The sequence below is a fragment of the Leptodactylus fuscus genome, chromosome 4 (genome assembly GCF_031893055.1).
Source record: "Leptodactylus fuscus isolate aLepFus1 chromosome 4, aLepFus1.hap2, whole genome shotgun sequence".
In the NCBI taxonomy this organism is placed as follows: domain Eukaryota; kingdom Metazoa; phylum Chordata; class Amphibia; order Anura; family Leptodactylidae; genus Leptodactylus; species Leptodactylus fuscus.
The window spans coordinates 138,869,759-138,883,604 of record NC_134268.1 but is presented as its reverse complement, the minus strand read 5'-3'; the positions used below and the strand labels follow the sequence as shown (position 1 = coordinate 138,883,604).

At 42.3% G+C, this 13,846-nt stretch overlaps 1 protein-coding gene across 2 annotated transcripts in view; it reads left to right on the top strand.

Moving 5' to 3' along the window:
- TNS3 (tensin 3) overlaps positions 1 to 13,259 on the top strand; it is a 216,818-nt gene extending 203,559 nt beyond the window's left edge. For both annotated transcript variants that reach the window (XM_075271073.1, XM_075271074.1), the window contains exons 28-32: positions 290 to 367; positions 8,647 to 8,815; positions 9,408 to 9,476; positions 9,571 to 9,597; positions 11,300 to 13,259. In XM_075271073.1, coding sequence (XP_075127174.1) covers positions 290 to 367; positions 8,647 to 8,815; positions 9,408 to 9,476; positions 9,571 to 9,597; positions 11,300 to 11,441 — 485 coding nt within the window. In that variant the 3' untranslated portion in view covers positions 11,442 to 13,259. The remainder of the gene's footprint in view (positions 1 to 289; positions 368 to 8,646; positions 8,816 to 9,407; positions 9,477 to 9,570; positions 9,598 to 11,299) is intronic.
- Positions 13,260 to 13,846: the final 587 nt, after the last annotated feature.

Here is a 13,846-nt window from a genome sequence, read left to right as displayed (position 1 = left end):
TAGGCATAAACGTAAAGCAAATACTTGCATATGTACATATAGTCTATTCTAGCTAGAGCAACCGTATTGATCATGGACCAGCTTACTGGCCTACAAACTATACAATTTTTTTCATGTAACGAACACTTGTATGAACAGATGTACAGTGCAATACATGTCAAGTTCAATGGTAGGAAATACTAAACAATACAAGACGGGATGTGTATCCCAAAATGGTTTGAAAGGTTTTATAGACATCCTGATTATATTTAGTACAATAAAGTCTCAATAATAAAATCTTTGTTTTTAGATCCTTTAGATGAGATTGCAGAGACTGCTCCCCAGACTGCTGCAAACTCCGCTGCAGAGCTGCTCAAACAAGGAGCAGGTAAGTCATGTAATGCTAGAGATATTCTGACCTACTCTCATGTAGGTGTGGATACAGATATGGAATTTGATTAAGGAGTCCAATTTCTCATGAAACAAATTCCATACAATATTGTGGTATGCTAGCAAAACCCTTGATAGGCTGAAGGTCACAACACATCCACTGGGTGGCCACATATAACATATATAGGATGCCACTTTGTGAAACTGTTCTCTCATGAAAACTTAATCGGTTTGTGACACACATCTGAACATGTCTAGCCAATAACAAAATGGAGCTAAGGACACATTGCTATATCCACTGTTTCCTAATTTGATTTTCTGGCTATAGCCTGTACGAGTGAAGCATATTGAAACAATGTACTTCACATGTGCAAGCCAGAGTGCTCAGCCGTGTTGCACAGGCAGCGTAATACTAGTGTTGAGTCCGAATTATCTGGCTAAATAATGTGTAAATATAATATACAACCATCACAAGTCCCCAAGTCTTAAAATGGCATGGGTAAGACAGGTTGGATTTATACCTCATTCTATTATATTCCTTAGATATCAGCAGTGCAACCAGTCACACAAGCTACTCATCTTCACACATTATCACTACAAACTACTAGCAAGTTTGGCTATACTATCTAATATTTATGGCTGGGCACCTATCCCAGACCCTTTAAGATTGTTACTCAATTCAACTACATTATGTACCAAGATTTGTACTGGCAGTTTTTTATATTAGGTAGTCCATTTCTACATTTGGAGATTTTCTTTTCCTGTTTGAGCTAATCCGTTTATAGTTACAGTTATTGCTCGACTGTGTGTAAGTTACTCGATCATTTACATTTCACATTCTGAAACTACACATATGCCTTTCTTCTTATCTAAGCAATTTAGTTATCATGGAGATTAATGCTCGAGGGAATGCTACATACCTGTGTCAAGTTTTTTTTTTGACTGATTATAAAGAAATACATTTTTATCATATTCCAAGATATATACAGAATGTTTAATAAAGAATTGTGCAAAATGATAGCTTCAGTATTCGTAATGGAGAGAATATCCTACAAGTTTTATTTAAACACTACAAATAGTCAGTGTGATTTGCATTGGTGACTCAGCATATCCTCTGATATGGACTGATACATATCATTGGTGAATTGTTTCCAGTACAGTCCATTTCATGTTCTAATGGCTTCTCATACAGACATCTGCAAACCTCCATCTGCTAGTAGTTATCATTGGTGGATCATCTTCTATCTGTGACCGTTATTTACTGTGTCCAGGTAGGAGTGGCCAGTGACAGTATCCTTGACAAAAAAAAAAAAGGGGGGGGCGCATAGATATTGCACTCAACAAAAGCACACTGCTTTTCTGAGCCCAAATCCTAACATTGTGGTGATTGACCATCCCACTGAGGTATAACCTGTCAGCGAATTCGGCCTCTGCAAGTTAAAGTATAAGGCACAGGGTTTCATGTTGTTAACTGGCTTCAGACGCTGCAGAAGATGTAAGATGTATGGCTTACAACTGAAATGTTTTTGTAAGATAAGCCATACCGGGGTTTACGGGACCATACTGGTCAGGCTGGTAGACTTTATAGGACTATGCTCATATGGCTTGAATCCTATTCACTGTCTCTTTCAAAGTCTTTGGGCACCCCAGACTTTTCTCATGACATAAACATCCATTCCCCCTACGCCAAACAGCAGCACAAGATGGGGTATTCCTGCCCCTGTGTGCTGTTAGGACAGGTGGAACTTTTAATTAGCTAACAGTTTTTCCCCCTATAAGAGGCCAGAGCGACCTCCTCCCCCCTGTGTTTTTTTCTGTCCTGTGCGACTGGACAGGTGGAGGAGGCTGTGGCCTCCTCTATGGTTTAGAATAAGGTGTCTTAGATCCTTTCTTCTCTTTCCCTTCTTTTTGAGTGAAAGATCTAGGTTTATACTGCAGTCTTTTGTCTTACCTGCCTTGTGCAGGTTACTGACTTTTTCAGCTGCAGTTCATTTACTGCCTGCAGTAAGGTAAGCCGTGTCCTCTTTCAGCTTTCCCTCTGTGTTCACTGCAGAGACTAAAAGCACTAATTTCTATTCCTATGGGCACTCTGTCAACTTCACAATATCGAAGTCGATTCACCGCCATTATGGTAAGATCCAACCAAATATTTTTTGTATTTCTTGCGGTTCTTCAATGTGCATTTAATTCCTAAGCGGGGACTATATGCTGTGAACCTAAAAGAAGGGTTCATATACCTATGTACTATCATTACTTATTAGGTGCATATTTGCTTATTGCTCACATGATGGTGGATGCTCTAAGGCAATTTGTTGTAAGGTTATGCATGTCTGCACTGCTGTCAGTACGGGGTCCTCCAGCTAGGAGCCCTTCATTTATTGTTGTCATCTCCTGGGTGAAGGAGTACATGCAGATTTCTGGTAAGGTTCCCTCTCCCAGTTTTCATAAGAGGTCTTACTTAGAAATAGAAGCCCTAGTGGCTCAAGCTGTAGGGTTACAGACTTGTATGCCTGAATCCACAGTATCCTGGGTTCAATCCCAGTTGCACTTTGCATTTGTGATATTAAAAAAAAAAAAAAAAAAAAAAAAAAAAAAAAAAAGTTAATAAGGTACTTGTGGTTCTCATGGTCCATTCACATGGAGAAAGTCTCTAAACTTCATGCTAGACTCTGTCTGCTTGAAAATCTCCCTCCTCTAGGTGGGAAAAGATCATATCAGCAGTGCGTTATTTATAGGTAATACAGCGGGTTTCCATCCTAACTGCCAAAGGTTACTGGATCTTATGTCAGGGTCTGCAGTTGCAGTCCCTTGGGCCATATAGCGCATGCGGCCTGCAGAAGGTAAGTCTGAGGCCTGGAATCACAACCCGTGGGGCCTGGAGGGGCTTCATTTTAGAGCGCATCTACAGGAGATTCCCATACGGGCAATGAGGAATTGGATGGAGGAGGCTGTGTCATCCAGCTGACAAAAAACTCAGCAGTCTGGGTCAAGCCAATTTAGTTATTCCTCAAAATTTGTCTTTCATCCAGGTGGTGTTCCATCTTAAGGACGGGATGTCCATGGTCCAGCTAGCGCTGGACCCTGTTGACTATAAACGCCCCTCTCTCACTAGTGGGGCGAATCTAGAGAAAAGTTCCATAGGAATAAAGTGGAATTGGATGAAGAGTTCATGGTCCAGTTTACCTGGACCCTGTTGCCCACTGATGCATCCCTCTCTGGTGCAGAGTGTCCACGGTCCAGCTAAGGCTGGAACCTGTTGACTACCTATGTCTCCCTCTCTGGTGGAGAGCACATCCAGATAAGCGTTCCATAGGAGGAACATGAAATTGAATGTAGAGTCCACGGTCCAATTTATCTGGACCCTGTTGACCACTGATGCATCCCTCTCTGGTGGAGAGTGTCCACGGTCCAGCTAAGGCCGGACCCTGTTGACTACCTATGTCTCCCTCTCTGGTGGAGAGAACATCCAGATAAGCGTTCCATAGGAGGAACATGAAATTGAATGTAGAGTCCACGGTCCAATTTATCTGGACCCTGTTGCCCACTGATGCATCCCTCTCTGGTGGAGAGTGTCCACGGTCCAGCTAAGGCCGGACCCTGTTGACTACCTATGTCTCCCTCTCTGGTGGAGAGAACATCCAGATAAGCGTTCCATAGGAGGAACATGAAATTGAATGTAGAGTCCACGGTCCAATTTATCTGGACCCTGTTGACCACTGATGCATCCCTCTCTGGTGGAGAGTGTCCACGGTCCAGCTAAGGCCGGACCCTGTTGACTACCTATGTCTCCCTCTCTGGTGGAGAGAACATCCAGATAAGCGTTCCATAGGAGGAACATGAAATTGAATGTAGAGTCCACGGTCCAATTTATCTGGACCCTGTTGCCCACTGATGCATCCCTCTCTGGTGGAGAGTGGCCACGGTCCAGCTAAGGCCGGACCCTGTTGACTACCTATGTCTCCCTCTCTGGTGGAGAGAACATCCAGATAAGCGTTCCATAGGAGGAACATGAAATTGAATGTAGAGTCCACGGTCCAATTTATCTGGACCCTGTTGCCCACTGATGTATCCCTCTCTGGTGGAGAGTGTCCACGGTCCAGCTAAGGCCGGACCCTGTTGACTACCTATGTCTCCCTCTCTGGTGGAGAGCACATCTAGAGAAGCATTCCATAGGAGGAACATGAAATTAAATGTAGAGTCCACGGTCCAGTTTACCTGGACCCTGTTGACCACTGATGCATCCCTCTCTGGTGGAGAGTGGCCATGGTCCATCTAACGCCAGACCCTGTTGACTACCTATGCCTCCCTCTCTGAGGAGAGCACATCTAGATCGGCTGGGTAGGCTATTTGGTCTCATCATATGTCCGCCTGATCACGGCTTATCCAAGATCCATCGGTCCTTCAACTTGTTCAAGCCAGACAAATACGTAAGGACCCTCCCTCTCAAGGGCATCAAGCAACTTTATCTAGACAGCTCTCCCATTCGGCAAATCCTTGGCCCCCCACACCTTCACAAAGGTAGTGGCCCCGGTCGTAGCCGCCCTGCGCCTCCAAGGGATCTTATTGTCCCATAACTAGACGAATGGCTCCTAAAAGCCCGGTCAAAGGAGGTGCTTGCCACACAGTTGGAATCCACTGTGGCTTTCCTAAATGAGCTGGGCTGGCTAATAAACTGGCAGAAGTTGGTAGTGGTTCCATCTACCCCGATTCAATTTCTGGGTTTATCTTGGATTCTCTCAGCATGATGATCTCCCTGCCTCCTCCTTGGAAGGAGAAGATTGGTCAAGCGGCTCATCACCTATCCACAACCCGGAAGGTTACTATCAGGACCGCCATGAAGGTCCTAGGTCTCATGTCCGCAGCCATCAAGGCAGTTCTGTGGGCCCTATGGCACATGCGCCCCTTACAGTGCGAGATCCTGAGAGTCGGGAACCACAGTCCTTCGGGGCTACAGAAGCCTATCCAGTTATCCATCAGAACCCGTCGATCACTGGCTTGGTGGTCCCAGCTCAGAGACGGGAAATCCACGGTCCAGACATCCTGGACCCTGTTGACCACAGATGCCTCCCTCACAAGATGGGGAGTGCTTCTGGGGGAGATCCCGGTACGTGGGACCTGGAACCAGCTTAGAGAAGGCTCATTTGTCCAACTGGCGAGAGCTCACTGCGGTGCACCGTGTGCTTCTAATGTTTGCACCCCACCTGCAAGGGAAAGCTGTGAGAGTGAAACAGACAACTTAACAGCAGTCCGATATATCAGCAAACAAGGGGGGAACCAGATCCCCCTCGCTTCTGCAGGTGACAAATCTAATATTCTCCTGGTGGAGAGGAATCTTTCACAACTATCAGCGGTTCATATTCAAGGTGGGCTGAACATCCTTGCGGATCAGCTAAGCAGTGGCCTGGTGATGACAGGCGAATGGTCCCTAAATCCGGACATCTTTCATCATCTCACTGAGATGTGGGGTCTCCCCGAGGTGGACCTGATGGCCACCCAATACAACGCCAAAGTGACGAGGTTTTGCTCCCTCTACCGGGAAGACAATCCTTTGGCGGTAGATGCCCTGTCAATACCTTGGAGGTTCAAACTGGCATACGTTTTTCCTCCTATTCTGATGATTCCGAAGGTATTGGCGAAACTCAGGCAGGACCAGACTTCGGCAATAGTGATCATGCCGTTCTGGCCAAAAAAGGGCATGGTTTACCCACCTCATCCTAATGAGTCAAGGGACCTACTGGAGGCTTCCACAAGTCCAAAACCTGGTAATTCTGAACTGACAGCTCTGCCAGGACCTGGACAGGTTCAACCTCATGGCCTGGAGGTTGACCGCATCGTATACGGAGATAGACGATTATCCCAGGCCGTTCTAAGAACGTTGGCCCATTCAAGAGCGGATTCAACTAACAGGAGTTACCAAAGGATCTCGGATAGGCAGCTTAATAACTCTGCTATCGAATCGGTCTTGGAGTTCCTACAGAGTGACCTGGATAAGGGGCTAACTCCAGCTACCCTGAAGGTTCATGTTTCAGCACTTTCCGCTCTTCTAGGGACCTGGTTATAACAAGATCCTCTATTAAAGTAATTCCTTAAAGGGGCCTCTAGGCTCCGCCCTCAGATGCAGCCCCCTGTCCCGCAATGGGACTTGGCTGCGGTTCTTCAGGGGCTTTGTTCTCCCCCGTTTGAACTCTTAACAGAAGTGGACTGGAGATATCTCTCCTACAAGGTAACCTTCTTGTTGGCAATTACCTCTGCCAAAAGGATTGGAGAATTACAAGCTTTGGCTGCCTCGGAGCCATTCATTACCTTTTTCCCTCATAGGGTTCAACTTGGGTTCATCCAGGGATTTTGTCCTAGGGTCGCATATATCTGCGCATATATTTGGATTGTACAGCTTCCTTTCGAAGAACCTGCTCATCAATACCTACGGCCGTAACAAAGGTGTTAAAGCCACCCTGTCAAGATTGATCAGGGAGGCCATCGCTTGCTCTCTTCGCGCTCAAGACCTACCAGTACCGGAATTGGACCAACTTCCCGGTCAGAGAGACGCTCGCTCTCCTTAGAGCAGATATGTTCCGCTGCTTCCTGGAGTTTTCATCTGATGTTCGCCAGACACTGCAGATTGGACTGGCGCAGCTCAGAGGCCACAGCCTTCGGACATTCTGTCTTGGCATCTGCTTGCCAAGATCTCCCACCCTAGTTGGGATTTTACTTGCTAGATCCCCATCTTGTGCTGCTGTTTGGCGTAGGGGGAATGGAAGATTATAAAGATAATCTGTTTTCCCTTAGCCCAAACAGCAGCACAAGGCTCCCTCCCATTGTTTATGGTAATGTTTGTATTGTTATATTGCCTTTTATACTTTTTGACTAACACAGGGGGGAGGAGGTCGCTCTGGCCTCTTATAGGGGGAAAAACTGTTAGCTAATTAAAAGTTCCACCTGTCCTAACAGCACACAGGGGCAGGAATACCCCATCTTGTGCTGCTGTTTGGGCTAAGGGAAAACAGATTATCTTTATAATCTTCCATTCACTAAACATGAAATCCAGTTTCTAGGTGGAGCACGTTTTCCAAATTCATTCTGACCGTTTTGCTGTACTGTCACCACAGACCCTGTTATTACACATTCCAACATGCAAAAAGATATTTCTTGCTTCAGTGTCTCCATACTATATCACACAAGTGAACCAAAGTTTTTCGCATAGGGATCACCAAGCTCCTTTGAATCATGTGAAGTGATTTTTTACAGCAAATTATTCATTTATTGTGGCAAATTAATAGGTTGTCAGTTATTTCAACTCTTCTTCAGTATTTAGGTCTATAGAAAACTGCCCTCTAGCTTCATACTTATATTGTGCTGAGAGTGTCCACTTATCAAGTGTCTACCATAAATCGAAAAATAGCTGCTGGCACTACCGCTACTTAGTACACTTTCACTTCTTTACAAGACATCCGGTGCTCAGCTAAGTAAAGGCCAAAAATAACAGTATTCATGAGGAGAACAGTGGCACTCATCAGAACTTTGGCCTAGAAGATGCAGGGACTCTTTAGCAAGGTTTTTCCACACTAAAAGTGCGTAATTATAGTCAGAAAAATACAGTATATAAATTTGGCTCACGTAGTGCAGATAACACTTTGTCTTTATCACACAATCCGGTCTCTTAATAGTACACTTCCCAGTAAGGCTGTATTCACTAACAAGGATATGTTTTTATCAGAAGATGCATTCGGTTTGAAACCCACATATGAAAACTGCAGGGATCACTATTGGACATAACACTTTGTGGAGGGGCCACTATGGGATACTATATTGTGTGGAGGAGCTACTTTATGGAGGTCACTATGGAACATTTATACAATGTGAAGGGATCACTGAGGATTGTTATACTGTTGGAACCCCCATCAGTTAGAAACTTATTCCCTTGTATATCCTGTGGTTGAAGAATATGTTAAATTTGTTATACAACCCTTTAATGTGGGAATCGCTAAACAATAAGACCAGAACATATTCCAGTGGTCATCCATCAGACTATCCCTATACATGTGGACTTTCATTTAAAGAGTTCTAACAAAACCTTGCTTTCGTGTTTGGTGTCTGAAATAGATTTATAAATGTGACATTTGAGGAATAGGGAATGTTAAGAGCCATATTATTGATTGATTGTTTTTTGTATTTTTGCACTATTGTATCTGTTTTACGCATTATTATTTTTGCACTTTTTGGCGCACTAGAAAATGTGTTACAGACTCTTTAATGCTTTTTTTTTTTTTTCATTTTCAGCTTGCAATGTTTGGTATCTGAATTCAGTGGAAATGGAGTCACTTACAGGATATCAGGCTGTGCAGAAAGCATTGAGTATAACTCAACTTCAAGACCCCCCTCCTATTTCCACTGTGGTGCATTTCAAGGTGTCTGCCCAAGGCATTACTCTAACGGACAATCAGCGGAAGTAAGATTCCTTTCCCGGACTCTTTGCATAGTAATATTAGTATTAATAAGAATTGTATTACCACATTATTATTATCCTATATATTTTGTTTGGCAACACAACATTACATTCATACTTTTAAGGAGTGGAGACATTGTGTAAGGAAACTATTACACAAGCCAGAAATTGAGATTACTGAAGTGTTGCCAGGCCCATTGAAATAAACCATTGATAATAATGTATATGATTATTTTTCTTAATTTTGATTTCCAGATTACATTTCCCAGTGCTACTGCATCATGGGTTGTCATATACTTATATATTTAGTATCATGCTGAATACATATTGTACAGTATATATAGCACTGCTATTAAAAACGATACCTTCATTGTTTGCTGGCCTTTTGTGGCCATATTATGAAATAGTCTCCATTCGCAATTAGATGAGGAAAAAAAAAATGACACCCAGTACATAGTGAAAACAAAATGTGTTTATTTTACTTGGGATTTTATGTTACCAGTGTTGTTCAATGTTATGCTATTTATCTGATAAGTAATAGCCCGCTGGTGTACTTTGTGTAACATTTTGTTTGTTCCTCCATTGCTCTTGACAGACTATTTTTCCGAAGACACTATCCAGTAAATACGGTCATATTCTGTGCCCTGGATCCACAGGACAGAAAGTAAGAACTATTCTCCTTTTTCTTTTTTCCTCCTTTTAATAAGACTTATCTGAACATATAATGGCATGTTTATAACTTATTTTTCTATATTTAGATGGACACAAGATGGGCTTTCAGCAAAGTAAGTAAAACTTGCATTACATTATATGTGTAGTGACATTTAAAAAAAAACTTTACTTTTTTAAAAATATTTCATACAAAGCAATATGTGACCATTAGTGATTGGAAATCTAGTTCATTTTAGAGATTAATTCCTTATCTAGTTTGCACTAAAATGATTTCACTTAATTCATTTAGTTAATTGTTTCTGTGGCTCGTGGATACTGCCGAGAACATAGATCTGCTATACAAAGTCGCTATTAGCTCCTTGGGAGAGTTAAAGTTCTGCTAAAAGGATCGGGAAGACTTAATATCTCTGATGGTTCTTTTTCTTTGAAAAGGGCAATCGTTTCTAGCATCATCTCGCAGTCTTAGGGCTAGTTCACACAGGGCAAGTTTGCAGCGGATTTTGACATGGAATCCGCCTCAAAATCTGCTGCTCCCATTGACTTCATTGGGAGCAGCTCGCTTCTTTTTTCCGCTAGCTTTTAGCAGAAAAAAGAAGCGAGCTGCCCTATCTTACCGCAGATTCCTCGGCTGAACTCATACAAACTTTATGTACACACAGGCTGCAGTCCACATATGCTATACACACAGCTCTTATCAGGTTTTGTTTCTGACTCCCCCCGTGCATATGACTGGTCAAATGCTCAATACATCATAAAAGATCCTGCTGCTGCTGCTCCTCACCATCTGGTTTTTGTGAACCTGCATGTTTGCAAGGGCAGTGTTTCTCCCACACTGATCTGACAGGTTTCAGACAAAAATGGAAAAAGATGTGCAATCGCACTGTCAGCACTTTTCCTAACCATTAAGAAAACGGTCAAGGGGCTCTTGCACTGTGGGACCTTCCTGGTCTTTACTAGATGCAGGCAGTTTTTAGCAAGTGCGTCTGTTAGTCCGAAAAGTATGGTACTTATCAATACTTACACTGTTTATTTGCTGGCTTAGAGTATGCTAAAAGATGCACCAAGATCTAAGAGAACCACTTTTTTTTTTTTTGTTGTTGTTTTTTATAATATGAGACCGGAGAAGGTGAAAATAAATAAATAAAACCCATAGTCGTCTGTACCCGGTGCACTGGTGTCCCTCAGCGCGGTCCAATCCTGCTGCTCCGGTGTTTTCTTCCAGTGTGTCACTACCTGTGACATCCCATGTCCTTTCATGAGGCTGCTGATCGGTGTCAGTGGTCAGGTGCAGCAGGGACTTCTGCAGGAAGAAAACACCAGATCATCAGGAACAGACCATGCTGGGAGACCACGAATCATTAGGGACAGGTGACTATGGTTTGTTTGAGGTTTTTTTTTTTTTTTCTTTTTTTTTTACTTCCCTTGACATCATATTGAAAAAAAGACACCCTTTAAACCATGTCCCCTTTCTGCAAAGTCATGGCGCCTTTTCACTGTATAGTGTCCTTCTGGCTGACTAGGTGTAAAAAGTGTCTAAAATGAATTACAAGGTATGTAGTCTAATCCAGTCCAGTCTGGCACTTGTTCCAAAATTCTGGCATATCTTCATTAGTAAATCTACCCATTGTAAGAAACACCATCTCATGAACCACAAAAAAGACAAAGTACAATAGCTGATGTTGGAGGTCCGTTTTCCCACAAGTGCAGGAGTTCATGCATACAAGAAATGGATCCCCTCAGCTGTATAGATAAATGTGTTATGTAATTTCTGTAACAAAGGAACCACTAGTAATAAAACGTTTCTTTTCTAAACAGGGTGTTTGGCTTTGTAGCCAGGAAAGGCAATGGCAACGACAACATCTGTCATCTTTTTGCAGAACATGATCCAGAGCAACCTGCTAGTGCCATTGTCAACTTTGTGTCAAAGGTCATGATTGGCTCTCAGAAAAAGCTGTAGAACTCCTCAGTGAACTCCTCGCTTGATATTTTTTGTCCTCCTAAGAGCACATTATTAATGGGATTTACAGGATTAGATATACTTTGCTGCTTTCTTCTTAAAATAAAAAATAATAATGTAACAAATAAAAATAGTGCCACACCAATCCGTGGGTTGTAAGTGGTATTGCAGCTTTGCTCTGTTGAAAGGAACTGAGCTGCAATACCACACACGAGCTGTAGGAGCAGCACTTTTTTTTTTTTTAAAGAAAGCAGCCTTGTTTTTGTTTTTATCCTGTACAATCCATAGATATACAAATAATTGCAAGACTGAACAGATAGTAATAAAGGGAAAAATCTTTAAATGTGGTATCAAAAATGTCATAACCAAGTTCCATTCCTGTTCTAAACTGCTGTATCTTGCAGACTCTAAGTATTATGGTTCCAGAGATTATATCATTTTATGGTTGAATCTGCTTTTCGAACAGCGTCACATAGGACACTGGTTATCAAAACTGTTTTCTCTGCACAATATTATATGAGACAGAAGGTCCTTAGAAATGCCACTTTGTTTCTTTTTCCTGGATCCCTGTGGGGTATCAGTCTTTGTTCCCTGGATCTCAATTCCTACTTGTGGCTAATAATGGCAAAATAACAATATTAAACCATCTATTATTGGTTACATTAAACCCAACTAGATGTAAAGAAAGAAGTAACAACTTTGGAAATAAAGCAAAGGCTTAAGCATGTTTGTATTTAAAATGGTAAGTGCAAGTGGTTTAGAGAATGTAGATGAGAATTATTGTGACATTGGTCACAGGATGGTCAGAGGAGGTTAATGCACTAGAGGAGTATCGTAAGTGGAACTCTAAAGGGAAATAAGTGGGTGGTTACTAGTGAGAAGAAAGTCCGTAGTTTGGGAAAGTTTCTGTCCACCAGAAGAATATATCAAAGATACTACAAAATTATGACTTATACAAAGTGTTAGTAGATGATTTTAGAAAGAACGCCACAACATACTGTAAGGTAATAAAAATGACCATGAGAAGCGTGTGGTTTTTTTTTTTTTTTTTTTAATTCCAATATGTAAGCGGGCAACTTTGAAACAACTATAGTGCTGCAGAGGCAATGTACCGGTTAAACAGAATCTGAATCCTTAACTATTTTGTCCAGTCTGCAAGCAGCATGTTTATAGAACAAGGATGAACTAAGTAGATTGAATATTTTCCCATAAAGCTATATATAATGTAACTTTATATTTTATTGATACATACCCCTGCTCACTATGGGGTTATTAGTCTAGTGAGCGGAGTAACTCACTGGCTGACAACCTGCCCTACATGACTGTGGAACTACTCCCTAGACTTAAAGCCTTATACTCAGCAGGGATTACAACAATGAAATACAGGTTGTATTCAACATATTCACTATATCTCAATGTGCCCAGTTCCCCCTGCTATATACTATCTTGTATGACTGCTTATTAATTTTAAAAAAGCCCAGTGTTAGAGTGTTATTACTACAAGCATAATACAAAGAATTAATCCAGATAAAACTATATAAAATAATCCGTACACATTTATGTGATCATGGGACCCTCAACCTTATATTCAATTTTATGCAGAAATGCATGTCTTAAATGTAAATTATAGCCATACATTTCATGTTATAATTTGATAATCATGTAAAAATCCTCATTTCCATATTCTCATTTATATATGTGTGTGTTAAAACCAATTATTAAAGGAGTTTTCCCATCTCTCTCTCTAACCAGTTTAAAGAGCACCTTTCACCATTTTGCACACAGGCAGGTCTATATACTGCCGGAAAGCTGACAGTCTGCTGAGTTCAGCACACTGTCTGCTTTCCCGATCTGTGCCCGGTGTGAAGAGCTTACGGTCCGGTACCGTAGCTCTTCTATGGTCAGAAGGGCGTTTTTGACAATTAGCCAGAGACGTCCTTCTTCACAGCACAGCCAATCACGCTGTGCTGTGAGAGCCGGGAGGAACTCCCCCCTCCCTCTGCTCGCAGTACTCGTCCATAGACGAGCATTATCAGGGAGGGAGGGGGGAGTTCCTCCCGGCTCTCACAGTACAGCGCGATTGGCTGTGCTGTGAAGAAGGACGTCTCTGGCTAACTGTCAGAAACGCCCTTCTGACCATAGAAGAGCTATGGTATCGGGACCGTAAGCTCTTCACACCGGGCACAGATCGGGAAAGCCGACAGTGTGCTGAACTCAGCGCACTGTCAGCTTTCCGGCAGTATATAGAACTGCCTGTGTGCAAAATGGTGAAAGGTCCTCTTTAACAAACTGGTGGGAGGGCTTTGACTCTTTGATGGACAAGACACTATGAAGTACATCAGTAGATATAGACATTGCCTTTACCATGAGAGATTATTTATTATAACTAGAAATCTAAAATAATG